Source organism: Centruroides sculpturatus, unplaced genomic scaffold (assembly GCF_000671375.1).
Source record: "Centruroides sculpturatus isolate CEXI.00-Female unplaced genomic scaffold, Cexi_2.0 scaffold28, whole genome shotgun sequence".
In the NCBI taxonomy this organism is placed as follows: domain Eukaryota; kingdom Metazoa; phylum Arthropoda; class Arachnida; order Scorpiones; family Buthidae; genus Centruroides; species Centruroides sculpturatus.
In genome coordinates, this window is record NW_019384448.1 from 1,382,692 (window position 1) to 1,399,902 (window position 17,211).

Sequence of the window (17,211 nt, forward strand, 5' to 3'; positions counted from 1 at the left end):
TCAGGCTAAATAGAACACTTCATAAATAGAACTACTCGTTTAAATATTCAAAAATACAAATAAACCGATAACATAAAAATAAATAATACTTGTAAATAATACAAATATTCAAAATAAATAACATAATATCATTACTAAATAATAATATCGTCTGCCTAACTATATAGAGCTTATTATTTCATACTAAATTTCCTGCGCTTTTTTTAAGCTTTTAACCACAAACTTCCAAGCGGAAGGAAGACCCTCCGCAAGAACAGCTGAAAAGATAGAAATCTATAGAAGCAAACTTGAAGAAAAATGTATTAACGCAAGAGTTGCGGAGGGTCTTCCTTCCGCTTGGAAGTTTGCGGTTAAAAGCTTAAAAAAAGCGCAGGAAATTTAGTATGAAATAATAAGCTCTATATAGTTAGGCAGACGATATTATTATTTAGTAATGATATTATGTTATTTATTTTGAATATTTGTATTATTTACAAGTATTATTTATTTTTATGTTATCGGTTTATTTGTATTTTTGAATATTTAAACGAGTAGTTCTATTTATGAAGTGTTCTATTTAGCCTGAGGATGATCCAATGAATGGATCGAAAACGTTTGTTTTAATTAAAAATAATCTCTCAGCGAAAAATAAGGTGTTGGATTACATATTTATTTAACTTTCTTCTAGTAGTAAAATTTGACAACAGGAAATTAACTAAGCACTTATTATTGTTAGGGAATAATTAGGGAAATACAACTGATAACTTATAAAGTGTACAAGATCATCAGGGGGGAAAATTGGAATGCTTCACTTGTGGGAATTGTTTACATAAGATATGTTTACTTATTTAATATTCAAATAACATAACTTGTGGCATTTTAAAGGGAAATTATCTAACTGTTCACTTAAGAAAGGTTTTACTGCACTTGTTTTTATTTTCTTGTACAAAAGTTTTTGCAATATATAGTAGGTGATTGGCTTTAAAAAACTGAAAGCATTTGAACAGTTCAGATGCAAAAAAGTAACAGTCTTTTTTTAATTGAAATAAAGAATTAATTTAATGATCAAAAAGGGAGTGTCTTTTAGATTATTAAACTAGAATTTACTAAAAAGCAACAGATCTCGCATTTGCTTAAAAAATATCTTATAATAGCTCAATGCCAGTAGTAACATTCCACAGTATAGATTTACTAAAATCAATTTTTTCTTAATGGACATATTTTGGATCTGATATCCTCATATTTCCAGAAACTATGGGAATAATTAAAAATTAAGAAGAAAGTTAAAATTGAAAAAAAATAATAATAATAATAATAATAATAATTAAAAGAATAGAACTTCAGTGATACTTTTAATGTTTTAAAGAAAATGTGATAAGGAAATATTACTTTTCTTAAAATTGTACTTTTTTCAACTAAATTGTCCTAACTTTTCATACTTTGTTCTTGGAAGCCCTATAAAAATAAAGTTAGTTTTACATGGATAAAAATTATGTAGAAAAACTTTAAAAGAGCCTCTCAAATACTATTTACTGTATAGTTTCAACATTTGTACATCTTTACTTATTGAAGTATAAAACTACATGTGGACTTTTGGACCACCCTGTGTATAAAATTAATTGTTTAACAGATTTTATTACATTGAAATGGCCAAATTTATTTTGTTGTTGTTGTTGAAGAAAACTTTACCTTGATTAAAAAATGAAATATTACAATAAATGGCTAACATATTTAGTTCAAAAATATTTATAAATTAATTTCAGTGAAGTGTTGTCAGAGCAGTAAAAATTTTTTTTTGAAATATTTATATTTATATGATTGTTGTCAAATTTAAAAAATTCTCATTAATAGATTTTCATTTAATTGATATTTTACATGACTATTGTATTTGCTTGATCAAATCAATCAGATTCCAGATATAAAATTCAAAACAATTCAAAATAATTATTAATTTTTTGTCAAAAACTTTTAATTACAAAATTCTGAAATATTTTTAAGTTTCAAATAATCAACTTTTGCATTAAAGTATTTCACAATACATACTTTTAAGGTTCTTTTCCACTGCAAACAAGTGAGAGCAATAAAGAACAACCATTTATTCTATTTCAATGCTATTACAGTTGGCATGTTTTTGATTAATAAATGTTTTCTTATGTAATGTTTTTAATGATTAATAAGTAAATTTTATATCGAAAAAGTAACAAGTTCATTCAGGAAAGAAAATAAATCATTCATTTATTCTTTAATTTTTTAGTTAAAATTATTTCTTTTTAAATTGAATGCTAAAAGAATGAATGAATATAGTTTGGTTGTCTTGTCTTTATTAAAATGTATGGTTGATCTTACTGATATGATATTTGAGAAAGAAATATTTTAAAAAGTTTAAGATGCTGTCTTAAGATCTGTTTTTCACCCCTCTACTCTTATGAATAGTTATCATTACCAAAACTTTCCTTAAAAATTATACAGCAAAATGAATGTAAATAGTATTATATCAGGGTTAGATGATTAAGGTAGCTGCACTGAGGACCTGGAACAGAATTTGGGTGAGCAACCCTAGGAATTTTTCGTGGGTGATCCATCCCAGGTATGTCAGGCCATCCTTTGCCACCTGGTCATCTCATTGTGCATCTGGCCAATTCATGTTTTGTATAGTAAAAAGGACCTTAGTGTTCACAGGATCCAAAATAGGAAAGAAGTATATCTTGTAAAGAAAATTTTATAAAAATCCAGGATGTAATATAATTATTAAAAAAAATATGCATTGTAAAAATACAAAGTATTACAGACAAGAATTTGTATTTGTATTGTCTGTAATACTTTGTATTTTTACAATGTATTTTTTTTAATAAGAAATATAACTGTCAATTATGTCGTTACTCTTTACTCCAGATAAACAGAAAAATCAAACAAATAGTTAAATAATTAGTTCACTATTGATTAAGTAGCTGATACAGAATTACCCTTAATCTTTAATGGACTCCCCACTCTTACATTTTTCATTTGCAACAGTATAATATTGAGAGTAACTTCTTTCAGCTCTTTATTAGGTTAGTATGAAGTTATATATAAAGTGAATTGAGTATTTTAGATTACTGCTGCAATTTTATAATATTATCAAATAAAAGTGTAAAATGTTTTTATCTCCTCTGAAAAATTTTATAAAATGTACTTGACTTGTTGTTGCATCAAGTCTTTCAGTTGCTGATTGATCTGAGGAACTTGATGTCAGTGGTTATGGAAACATTATTAGTGATTTCAGTGAATACAATAATGACAAAAATTATGAAAATTCAAAGAAGCTAAATGAAAACTGTTTCACTTTAAACTCAGCTGATAGTCTATTGAATACATTAGAGCAGTGTTTCTCAACCCAAAACTCATTGCAGACAGGAAAATATCTGCTTTTTTAAGCGGACTGGTGACAATATTATTTTTAATTGAAAAAATTCTCTGTTGTAAAAACATTGAGCAATAAATATTTGTTATTTATTTACCAGTACATTAGTATACAAATCAATGTGATTGCTGCTTTTCTGTTTTGCTGGTAAGATCATCAATTCTTGGATTTAAGGTGGTAACTGCAAGGCATAAGGCGGAACTAACACTTAAATGATTTAGTTGTTTTGATTTTATCATTGCCATTGCTGGAAACATTGATTCACATAGTTGTTGAAAAAGGTAGAACATCTTAACTGCCTTTTCATGTAAAACTGGATATTCAGTTTTAACTTTAATCCAAAACTGTGTTATGGGCATTGATTCAAACAATGTTTTTAATCCCAAGTCTGAACTTAATTTGATTAGTTTTTCCTGTTCAAAGTTGTTCAATCTGTTAGTTTGCTGGTCAATAAACGAATTAATAATCCACATATTTCCTATTTGAGAACAACGCAGGACAGGTTAAATATATATTTTTAAAGTTTTTGCGGACCGGTCAGATTAGAGTTGCAGACCGTCGGTTGAGAAACACGGCACTAGAGCATCGATTATCCAACCCCCGATCAACTGTCACATCGGTTAACCAACCGCGTTCTAGTTGGCAAATTCAAATGTCTGCTAGTGATATGGTTCTACACTATTTGGCTATGTCTTGGCTACTTTAATATTATTTTTGTTAAATTTTTGCGTGTTTTAGCTGGAAACACTGGCTCAACCATGAAAGGGAGGCCAGTATTTAAACGAGGCTTAATTTTCTAATTATGAGTGGTGGTTTGTTTTGTGAGCAATAAAATAATTTTAAAATAATTTTTAACAATACAATAGCGATGATTATTATTTAAAAAAAAAAAAATTGTTAGGCTTAACATCGATGAAAATGCAATGCAAAGTAGGTTAATAGTGATATACCAATAATGTATTTTTTTATACTTTTCAGTTATCCAACCAACTCCTGCCCCCAATTGAGTCAGATAATCGATGCTCTACTGTGTAGCCATTTTACAATATATTCTTTAAATGATTGTTTCTGATAAGACCCACAGTATATTCCATGTAATTTTATGTAGGAGACATAATTAAAAAATTAGAGTTGGTATTCTAAGGTTAAGAAAAATATAATCAAACAGCATTGAATATAAATGATGGTTTACTTATTTCTGCTCTCACAATTTAGATTCATCTTATTGGAAAATTTTTGAACACCTAAATTTAACCCTAAAAAAAGAGGAAAAAGTAAGATTATCTTTTGAATTTTTTTATTTCTTGACAAAAACACTTTTCATTTGAAGGGAGAAAAAAGCAGTTAATTATGTAGTTTTTAAAGACAATAAAACTGTCATTTGAATTTTGCATTCATATTCTAAAAATTAATTTCAGTAATAAAACAAACAAAGTGAATTTAAAAGCTAAATTGTTTAAAATACAGTATACATACAAATTATATACAGCACTTCAAATAACTTTATATGATATCCATTATGTATTAATTTACTTTACTAATATATGAAAAACATTTAATGAAAAACAAAATATTTATCCTTATAATGAAATTTTGTCTGCATACACATTTTTTAAATCTGATTTGATAAATACTAAGTAATATTTTATTGATTAAATGATAAACTTGAATAATATCATTTGTTGTTTTGAAAATTTGAAAATAGATGTTATTGATTGATAAAATTTATATTTCTTTGATAAAACATAGATATACATTGAACTAGTTTCACTTCCTATATTCTTTATTTAAAAATTATGGTATTTTGATCATAGTTTTAAAAGAGAAGCATCAAAATATTTGTTGTTTAATAAAACTTGTTACCAGATTAACATCTAAAGATAATTTTAATTTTTAGATGTTAAATTGATTTTCTTTTATTTGCATAGAATTATTTGCATGTTAGAAATAATTTTATTAATGGCATATAGCCAGTAAAAGTATAAAATTAAATTAAAATGCATGATTGAAATATAACTGAGTTTTATGTTTTCTGACAATTTATATTCAAATATATGCTAAATTCAGCTTATTCTCTCAAATCATAATCTGTTATGCATAGAGAAATGGGCATGGCTTTTGGTTATGTTGTATGCATGCTGGTTATTGCATAATGTTCCCCTGCCTTAATATTTTATTTATTTATTGTGAATTTAAAGTTTTATTTTAAAATTGAATTTGAAATTATTCCTGTTTTTTTTTTTTTTCTTTTAAGCATGTTTATTTTTATATGTTGCTTATTTGTTTTATGGCCATGTATTTATTAGAGTTATAAATGTAAGTAATTTATTTAGAATATATTTTTCCTTTAGTTTACACTATTTTAATTAGATGATCATTTAAATTATTTAGTACACTAAGTAAATATATTTAATAATATAATAAAATATTTTTAAAATATACAAAAATATTTTCTAATTAAATTATTACACAATATGAAAATATGTGAATTTGTTTTTATTGTTATAATTAAATTTCTTTTTAAATTAAAGTAGTAAATGAAATAAAATAAAATAACTTACTGGAATATAAATGTCTTAAAATAATCAAATACCTTAGTATTTCCAGCAACGAAGTATTTAATAAAAAATATAATAACGTTTTCGACTATTTTTAATAGTTATCTTCAGTTATGCCACTTTAAAACAAAAACGTAAAATAGAATGCAAGCAATACAACGGTTTAAAAATTTGAAATTAATTACAACAAAATAAAAATAAAATAAAACATAAAAACAAAATTAAATTACAATAAAATAGTAAGAAAATTAATTGTTGTGGGAAAGAATTAAATTAAATAAAGTATTAAGAAAATTAAACGTCATGGTAAAAAGATTTCCACGCGAAGGATAGACTTTCTGCATCTCTATGGTTGATGCATCCTTTGTCAATATGGGCCTTGTAAATTTCAAGTTTTTCAATATGTTTAAGTACTTGTTTGTTGGTGGTGGTCCTAATTATGGATGCTTTGTCCCAATGTACATTAATATCTTGATGTTTAGCGAAGGATGCAAAGATGGTACTGTCCAAGTTTTTAGTAATGGAATACTTATGCTCTTTAAGCCTCTGTTTTAAAAGTCTCATAGTGGCACCAACGTAAACGAGATCTGAATTAAAATGGCGGTCACTTAAAGGAATAGAATACACTCCTGAACTATTGTTACGGTTTCCTTTCTTCTTATCATTTCGTAGAATTCTATAAATCATAGGATTACGACAATAAATAATTCTTGTGAGATAATTTTTTAATAGAATACACTCCTGTACTATTGTTACGGTTTCCTTTCCTCTTATCATTTCGTAGAATTCTATAAATCGTAGGATTACGACGATAAATAATTCTTAAATTATTCTTGTGAGATAATTTTTTAATCGTAGAGTGTAGGAAAGGTATATAGTTGAGAACTATATAAATAACAACAACTCAAAGCCCGAATAGTATATATTAAATTACCAAACGATCGCCTAAATATCGGGCTACAATTAAATGATTGGAATACAGTGGGTATAGGCCCGTTTTATCCATGATCGAAAGGCTGCATTCTTAAAATTCCGAGGATCAAAGGAATTCTTCGGTATAATAATAATAGGTAGAAAGCTAGGCTTTCAATAAATATCTGTCCAAATTTCACCATATTTACAAGTGATGGACGGATCCAGAAAATTTACATTATCAATGGAACAAAAAAGTGACATTAATGAGAAGGACGAAGAGTCGTTCTCAACTACCTCTAATGTCAAATTACTTTATTCCAATCATTTAATTATAGCCCGATATTTAGGTGATCGTTTGGTAATTTAATATATACTATTTTGGCTTTGACTTGTTGTTATTTATATAGTTCTCAACTATATACCTTTCCTACACTCTACAATTAAAAAATTATCTCACAAGAATAATTTATCGTCGTAATCCTATGATTTATAGAATTCTACAAAATTATAAGAAGAAAGGAAACCGTAACAATAGTACAGGAGTGTATTCTATTAAAAAATTATCTCACAAGAATTATTTATCGTCGTAATCCTACGATATATAGAATTCTACGAAATGATAAGAAGAAAGGAAACCGTAACAATAGTACAGGAGTGTATTCTATTAAAAAATTATCTCACAAGAATTATTTATCGTCGTAATCCTACGATTTATAGAATTCTACGAAATGATAAGAAGAAAGGAAACCGTAACAATAGTACAGGAGTGTATTCTATTCCTTTAAGTGACCGCCATTTTAATTCAGATCTCGTTTACGTTGGTGCCACTATGAGACTTTTAAAACAGAGGCTTAAAGAGCATAAGTATTCCATTACTAAAAACTTGGACAGTACCATCCTTGCAGCCTTCGCTAAACATCAAGATATTAATGTACATTGGGACAAAGCATCCATAATTAGGACCACCACCAACAAACAAGTACTTAAACATATTGAAAAACTTGAAATTTACAAGGCCCATATTGACAAAGGATGCATCAACCATAGAGATGCAGAAAGTCTATCCTTTGCGTGGAAATCTTTTTACCATGACGTTTAATTTTCTTAATACTTTATTTAATTTAATTCTTTCCCACAACAATTAATTTTCTTACTATTTTATTGTAATTTAATTTTGTTTTTATGTTTTATTTTATTTTTATTTTGTTGTAATTAATTTCAAATTTTTAAACTGTTGTATTGCTTGCGTTCTATTTTACGTTTGTTTTTGTTTTAAAGTGGCATAACTGAAGATAACTATTAAAAATAGTCGAAAACGTTATTATATTTTTTATTAAATACTTCGTTGCTGGAAATACCAAGGTGTTTGATTATTTTAAGGTAGTAAATGAAAATATTAAACTTTCTAGTTTTTAGAATAAGATTTAAACTATATTTTTGTAAGTCTTATTTAATGAGTAAAGATGCACTAAATTTTTTTCATACTTTTTTATTGTAATTTTGTCATTTGTTCTAATAATTGGGAATCCTGAAAATTTTAAGACAATTTTAAGGAGTCAATGTGATATATAAATGTCTTTAAAAATTAAATATACACTCATTGAAAAAAAAATGTTATATATGAAGATGGCAGTGTTGGAATTGAATTTAGCTTTATTAGCGAAAATGTAATGATGAAGCTAATAAGTGATTATAATATTATAGCAAAGGAACAATTTTCTATAGAACAGTATAATTTAAAGGAACTTTTAGTACTTTGTTTGACCACCTCTTGCCTGGATATATGCAACAATACAGTTAGGTCTGGGGTCATACATCCACTATATGCCATCCTACAACAAGTTAATGGATGTTGACATTTTGTAGATTCCTCATATTCATAGATGGCTGAAACTAGATGACAAATCTGAAGACTGTCCAAGTCAAGGAAATACCATCATTGTGGAAACATGAGAGAAACATTTCTGGAAAACCCTAGCTATGTGTGGGGCCAGTATTATCTTGCTGGAAAATGGTTGTTTGCAGCTATGCTCTGAAGGCAACAAACAAGAATTTAGAATTTCCTGAACATATCATTGGACTATCACACCAGTGGTCCTCCACATTCTAACAAAATGGTCAGTCATTCCCAAACAGAATTAGGATTTGTTGCTAAAGATGATACACTGCAGTCCATAGTAGTCCATGCTTCTCTGTCATGGCGTCACAGCCAATATAATGAGCAATGTTGGGATACTAATGGCAAGATGCATAGTGGTTTCCACTGTACATGTAAATTTGTTGCCTGCCAATGGTCCAGGAAGAGGTAGGGTTTTAGCAAGGCTTTTATCTGTCTCTGTATAGTGAGTGGACAAAGGTGCCATTGAGCTGATTGTATTTGTTTCATGATCAGATGATCATCTTGCCTGGTGATCTATCTAAGGGAAGCTCACACATCTCATTTTCATCAAATTCTGAATAATTGCTTTTCACCAAAGTATTTGCCAAAGTGTTTGTGGCAAGCACACATATACACATGAAATTATTTGCTGAACATCAGTTCATTGTGGAAATGATGAATGTTTGTCCAAGATCCAGAAAATGATTTCACAATTCTCATACAATAATTTGTCCTTTCACAAACACCAGAAAACCCAACAAAATAAAGTTTAATTATATAAGTCAGGGCTTCTTAAACTATGGGTCACAACCCCATTTGGGGTCGCTTAGTGAAATCTTGGGGTCATGAGATTTTAATGCAAAATATTGAAAATAATTTGTGAGAGTTTGAAAATGGCACACTTTGTGTCATAGGTTTCGTGAATTGCACTTTGTGTCACTTCTGGTGTATCGAGACAACAATTCAGCAACACTGATTGTAGTGTGAACTAGTGTATTATTGTCACTTTTCAGTGTATTCTGTTGTCTCTGTTCCATTGTAACACAAGAGTGAACTGTGGTAGTACACCATTATTGTTTTTGCAAATTTGTATATATCTTTATTTTATATTTTTTGGCTCGCAAAAAAAATCACAATCATAAATGGAGTCGTGAATAAAAAAGTTTAAGAAGCCCTGATATAAATGAATGTTTTCAACAATTTTAAAATTGTTATCTTCAGGTTAAAGAATGGAAGATAGAACTTCAATTTTTTTTAAAAAACAAATATATCCAAATTTTATTGGATAGAATATACAGGTAGCCCTCGGTTTACGCCGCAGTTCCGTTCCTACAAAAGCTGGCGCAAATCGAATCGGTGTAAAACGAACCCGTATTTACAGTGAGGTATAGGGTTAGGTTCTACATAAGTGAAAAATAAGCTAATAATTTTGTTTATTAATACAATATAATACAAAATACATATAAATTTTTAATTTTTAAAATGTATTTTATCATAAAATAAAGTAAAATGTTTTTATTTAAAAATTTTAGTTTCGAATTTCTTACATTTTTCGGAAAAAAGTATCCATCTTTAATTGTTTACATTTTTGATTTCTTTCATTAAGAATTTCGGAATATGGTCGAATATGATGCTCCTTTTTACATTTGCACTTCGCTCCCAACATTGTCTAACTCACAAACTTCATTCGTCAAACTTTCGAGGAAAGTTTGACGAATGAAGGATACGTTAACCCGACATACAGCTACAGACGAGTGAAGACACTGATTGGTCGACCACCGGTCGCCGTAGCACATATATAAGGTCAGTTTGAGCGGGAAAATTCAAGGTGGCTAAGGAGAGATAAGTATTGTCTGGCCAACGAGAAGTAGATTTGTCTCACTAATGATAATTTGTGACCGCTGGAAGTGTTATTGCGTCGTAAGGTGTTTTCCTGAATGAACTGATATGGGATACATTCATTGGCGCTATGGATTCAGACGCCATTTATTGGACTATTAAGTTTAATATTTTGACTCATGGGTACCTAAATGTTTAGTATTTTAATATTAATTTAATGCAAATGTATACATACCCAATAATAATAAACAGAAAAAATAAATATATTTAAAAATCTTTGTTTTAATGAATGTACAATGTCGCGGCTTGGTAAATACGTCAACACTGAAATGAAAATCAGTCTAGCATAGGGAAAATCGGGGAATTACACCTCAAAACAGCGAATTGCGCAGCGGCATTATTGTGAATCGGCATAAATTGAACTGGCGTAAACCGAGGGCTACCTGTATACATAATAAATAATGAATGATAAATATATATGTAATTTATGAAGCTTACCCAGTTATTAAGGGACATTACTTAATAATTTGTGCCATTACTTTTAATTATGAGTTGTTCATATCTGTTAATGAAAAATAGGCAAACCAGTTTGGCTTACATATTTTTTCTCTCTCTCTCTACTCCACTTTACTTTGTTATAACGTTCTAAATGATGCCATTAATGAGTCTTTTTTTAATTCAGAGAGATATTTGCCTCAATTTTATTTATTTCATTAGATCATTCCATTTTGAAAATAATGACCAAAAACAAGAAAATACACAAATGCATGGTGGCAAATATTCCTTCTGTTTCAGTGCATTTCACTAACAAGGAGTAGGAAATGACGAATACTAAATATTTGTCACAAATAAATCATCTACCCTACTTGGTATTGGCCAAATGTTAGCTTGGCATTTGGTGAATACTAAATGTTTGGATCCACCATAAAACATCCTGAGCCAACCCACAATGTACATGTCCTGATATATCACTGTCCTCAACATCTGTTCATGGTTGGGTGAGAACAATCCAGACAACAGGGAATTGGCAAAACAGCTATCCTGTGGAATTGATACAGCCTTTCTCAACTTTGTTAGTCATGCATAATTTTTTGAGTACGTTGTAAAGCCATGCTTGGCATTCAAAGACCCTGAAAGCAACAGATAAACTAAAAATTCTGAACACAATGAGACTGCAAGGCTTTTTATACAATACTGGGTTAGCAATTTTAAGGCATTCTGGTGGCATTATCTGGCATGCAATTGAAACAAAACAACTGTAATCAATTAGTTTACATATTATATATACACACATTATATATAAAATATTCATTTATATATGTTACAGTCAAAACCCGTTTTTAGTTAGAACGCGTTTTAACTAGTTGAAACTAGTTTATACTGAATGTCTTTGTTAAAACCCGTTTTGTCTAGTTAAAACTAGTTTTAACTCAAATTCATTTTTGACTAGCAGTAAATTCTAGTTTTAACTAGACAAAACGGGTTTTAACAAAGACATCCAGTATAAACTAGTTTTAACTAGTTAAAACGCATCCTAACTAAAAACTGGTTTGACTGCAACGCATAGAGTGATTCGGGGTAAGATGGTAAGCGGGGGAAGATGCCTAATTTTTGATATTTTCAAACGGTGACGTCACATATTGTCATGTATTTGTATGATGAATCGTTGGGCCAATATTGAGTGCGGAAAGCTGTAGTTGGCTACCGTTACTTCATTTTCTACATCCGAGAAGAATAAAAGCTAGATAAGAACGAAGTTTTTGTTGTGAAATGTTTCTAGAATAATTTTAAACTAAAAGTTAAAATGGAATTTATTAAAAATTGCTAAAAACAATTAATGTGTGATGTAGTTAAGGTTCTAAAGTTTCCATTGTCAGCTACCGCCGATCCCGATCGGACATGCTGGAGCACGTGACTCTACTAGGCATCTTACCCCAACAAATGGAAAATATGCCACATTTTTCTTGGGGTAACGTGCCTATTTTTTGTTAATTGATTTCCAATATGCCTATTTTTAATAAACTTTTGTTTTCTCGTTTTATTGCAGGATATGCATAGAAATTATATAAGGACTTCTCAAAAAAGTTTTTGGACTGAAAAAAGCTTTCAGCTAGCTATAGAACACGTTAGAACGGGCGGAAACTTAACAATACTTATACTGTGCTGTTATACTTACTATGAAGTACTTTGTACTACATATGCAATAAATTAAATTTGGTTAAGAAATTCAAAAATTAATTTTAAGCAATTATATTTGTTATCTTACCCTAATGGCATTTGGCATCTCACCCAGATACTTGGGGTGAGATGCTTAAAATGCCAGACAGTGAAAAAGTCGTCATTGCAAACACAGTATAGAATTTTTTAAAATAAACTCCAAACTTTTATTTGAAAGACATACTCCAGAATATGATATTTTCATTAGAGGGCTCCTAAACTCAAATTAGCGCTGTAATTTTCTTCATAAGCAAAATGTTAGGCATCTTCCGCCGAATCACTATACATAACTTTATTTCCCCCAAACATATTTATGTAGCTAAAATTAGTTTTAACTAATGTTAAAAGTTAAAACTAGTTTTATCTAAAGTCAAAACATGTACAGCAGTAAATTAACTAGACAAAACCGGTTTTGTCTAGTTAAAACTAGAATTTACTGCTAGTCAAAAATGAATTTGAGTTAAAACTAGTTTTAACTAGACAAAACGGGTTTTAACAAAGACATTCAGTATAAACTAGTTTCAACTAGACAAAACGGGTTTTAACAAAGACATTCAGTATAAACTAGTTTCAACTAGTTAAAACGGGTTCTATCTAAAAACGGGTTTTGACTGTAACATATATATAATGAATATTTTAAATAAGTTATAAATATAGATTATATGTTAGAAAATAAAAATTATAAAATTTTTAAAGTAAAAATATATAATATTTCCTCAGTCTGATAAGTCTACTAAAGAAAAGTTTAAGTTTTTAAGGAAGTAATTTTTTTCACTAGTCCATAGATTCCAACATTATTAGATGTGTGAGTGATAATTTTACTATTGATGCAATATAGAAGCCAAAAAATAATTATTGTATATATTTTTTCAAGTAGATCAATTCTGTTACATAAACAATATTTAAACATTGAGTTTATTTTTGAAAACAATTTGAGAATGTAATTAAACAATAAATTAATATCACCAGGTTCAAGATATCATTGATTTTGTGACAAAATAAATGGTGATATATGTTTTTCTAATTATTTGTGTGTAGTAATAGTTAATAAATTGCATTCTGTCTAGATTTTTATAAATGTTGCATCTTATTTATTTATATAAAGATTCTTATATAGCAGTTTGTAACAAATTTAAAATTATGATTTTTTTTTATTTATAAGGAACAAGATCCAGATCAAACAGTTCAAGCAGATCCAGAAAAAATGGAACAATTAAAACAACAATATTTAGAAATGAAATTACAAAAACAGCAGCAAGAATCTGAAGAAGATTCAAAATGGTTAGCTGAAGAAGAAAGCCATTTTATTCCTGTTACTGTAAGACTAATATTGTTTTTAACTATTAAAACATGTATAATTAAATTATTATTATTTTTAATATATATATTTTATTAGCCTAAAAATAGGCTTTCATGTAGTGAACCATCTCAGAGTTCTGATACTGAAAGTGTTGAAATTGATGGATTGCCAGGATCACCTATTAGTGATGGTGATAGTATTGAACCTCTAAAACCATGTAAGATGATGATAATTAAACCCTTATTCTAATTATTAAACAGTAATCTTGTATTAACAGTATATCAATTAAACTTTGACATAGGTAGGAATATAAGAAATTAAGTTTTCTTAATATTTTCATTGCAAATATATTATTTCAACAAATAAATTGTGATGGTAAGAAAGGTAACAACATCCTACAAACAATATGTGTATTACTTGTTATAAGTGGTACGTGATCTTAACTATATAAATAACTAGATCTGTTAGATATTCCAGTCATTTTTAATCACAATAAGATATATGATGAATAATTGTTTTATGGGCATAGACAATTCCATCAATTGAAATTCATTGGGAATGGAAATGGTGTAACATCTGTATAGATGCATGAAAATGATACATGATCATTAAACAAAGTTATAAAATGAGAATAGTTGTAGATATTTTGCAACATTCAATGAGCTTATTCCTCATATTAAGGCAGTTGTATTTAGAAGAATCACTTGCCACATATTGCAGAACACATCTTGACTACTTATATGGAATGATACAGGTAAATGAACATTTGAGTTTTGACAAAGTTTGCAACTGTGTGTCCCAGAACAATTTTCTGAAGATCAGAAATACTTGCATAATGCTGTTTCTCTTGATTGATTAAATGTAATACTGGGGAGGGGTTGATTTCTTGTTCTCTGTTGTCATTAGAGGTGAAATGTGGATGTATTGTTATCAGTCACATTTAAAGTTGAAGTTAATTATCTGGAAACACTCATCATGACATGTTAATAATGAAAACTTCAGTGTTTTTCCAGTTACTGACAAATGGGAAAAATTGAGTTTTTTCCAAATGCCCATAACTATGTTTTAGGAATATTAGAGACTTCTGCTTATCAGTATCTTGCAGAAGAGAAAATATGCAACTCATTTTCTAGAAACACTAGATTACAAGAGATCTGATCTTCTGTCTTGTAAAATTTGGCTTCTACACATCCATTTGTTGCTTTTCTGTGGACCAGAAGTGAAAAATTCTTTTTCACTTATCATACAATCTGGATTTTTCCTCAATACATTTCTCTCTCTGTTCTTAGATGAAGAGACGTATGGTATAAGCCAATTTTAAACAAATGAGAAGATGAAACATTAGACCCATCAGTGATTGAATGCCTAGATTTCTGACAAGAAACTGAAAGATTTACAAGTAATTGTTTGGCTTAATATTTCTGCAAGTGTGGAGATTTTGTAAAAAGTAAGAGAGAGATGAATATTTTCTAAAATGAGTTATGATTTTCTTGTGGTACTTTGCTTTTTATAAATCAAAAATTAGAGAAATTTATTTCCTGATATTATTTCATATATATTTCTAGTTTTAACTATTAGGTTGGCAGGAAAGTAATTTTTTAAAATTAAATTAAGAAGAACTTGGTTTTTTTTAACCAATATAATTTCTGGTTGTTAGAACTTGTTGATTCTAATGTTACATTCTGTTCAAATTTTTAAGATGGGATCAGCTTTTCCAAAAGAATGTTCAAATCACATTTTAAAAAGTATACTTCTTAATATTAAAGACAAACAATTGCTGGATTTTATAAGTCTACTGGCTTACCTGTCACGCATTGCTGCGATCTCAGAAGAAACGAAATTCAAGCAAACTCATTATGATAAACTTAAATTCACATTTTATTATTTTTATTGAAACTTATTATTATTGTGAACCGCCGGGGAGGTTGGAAGTCTCCCTTTCCGGCAACAGGTCGTTAAACCTGCTCACTGTCAAGATGGCTTAAATGTTTCTTTTCCCAATCCCGCGGTAATGGGATTTAATTGTTTGGATCAAGTGAAGGAGAAAGGAGGGCTGTCGGTAAAGGGACAGGCGATATACGAGTAAAATGAGGACACCAATTTAACAAGGAAACAACAATTTATTAGCTATCTACATAGACGATACAATAACTATTATCGAGAGAAATTTCTGAGTCCCTAAAATGCGAAGGGCAGAGAGAGAGAGTTCACAAAAATTTGTTCAATACCTTTTTGTCTTTAAATATTCTTGAGGAAAAAGATTATGATATCCAATGGGTTCCAAACTGGTAGGATAAGGATAATAATTTCTCAGGACACAATATATCGATAGGACACAGTATATCAATAGGACACAATATTCGAGGAAATTGTAGTTGGCGGCTGATGAACGACTCCCCTGAGAGGGGGAAGCAAGTGGCTTTTATAGTTTCGTTGTGGGAGAATGGTCATGTGACCAATTGTTGTGAGGTGAAAGGTACTCGGATGGGTCAAAGTTGTCCCCGGGCCCACGCTAACTATCAACTTTGGAGTTGGAATGTGGGATTATTTTCAAAATGGACAGATGTTTACTTTGAACAAAAGGGGAGATTGCAATTTTTCCCTTTTTTTAAGTTAGGTTTTAGTTTAGAATTTAAAGGAAAATTTAATTGAGGGTTTAGAAAAATGTGAGATATTAATCGGAAAATTCGGTAAAAATTCCGGATTTCACATTATTATATTATTATTATTATTCATTTTCATCAGGAAAACATTTCAAAGTGTCATTTCAATTCTATTTATTTATTGGAGTGCTTGTGGATACACGATATTTTTTGTTTTTCCGTCTGGTGCGTACATGAATAAATCAGAAGGTTTTTCGATGTGTGAGCTGGCCACGTACAGTTGTACATGTGAGAAGCACGGATTCTTTAAATTCAGCCCACATACTCGCAGAGATTGTTAGAAGTGCGATATTCCCCATTTTTATATATTTTTTAAAATCCTTTATAATTTTGATAATTTAATTGCTCCTTCCTCTCTTCCTTGGCATGTTGTGAAATTTCTGATAGTTGGATAATAAACCGTTTTATTGTAATTTGTCTTTTTAAATTATTTTGAGTCGATATTAAAATTTGGAAAAGGG

At 29.1% G+C, this 17,211-nt stretch overlaps 1 protein-coding gene across 1 annotated transcript in view; it reads left to right on the top strand.

Moving 5' to 3' along the window:
- The window catches only part of LOC111620504 (focal adhesion kinase 1-like), a 98,055-nt gene that overhangs the window by 71,524 nt on the left and 9,320 nt on the right, over positions 1-17,211 (top strand). The window contains exons 24-25 of the mRNA XM_023362426.1: positions 13,950-14,105; positions 14,184-14,304. Coding sequence (XP_023218194.1) covers positions 13,950-14,105; positions 14,184-14,304 — 277 coding nt within the window. The remainder of the gene's footprint in view (positions 1-13,949; positions 14,106-14,183; positions 14,305-17,211) is intronic.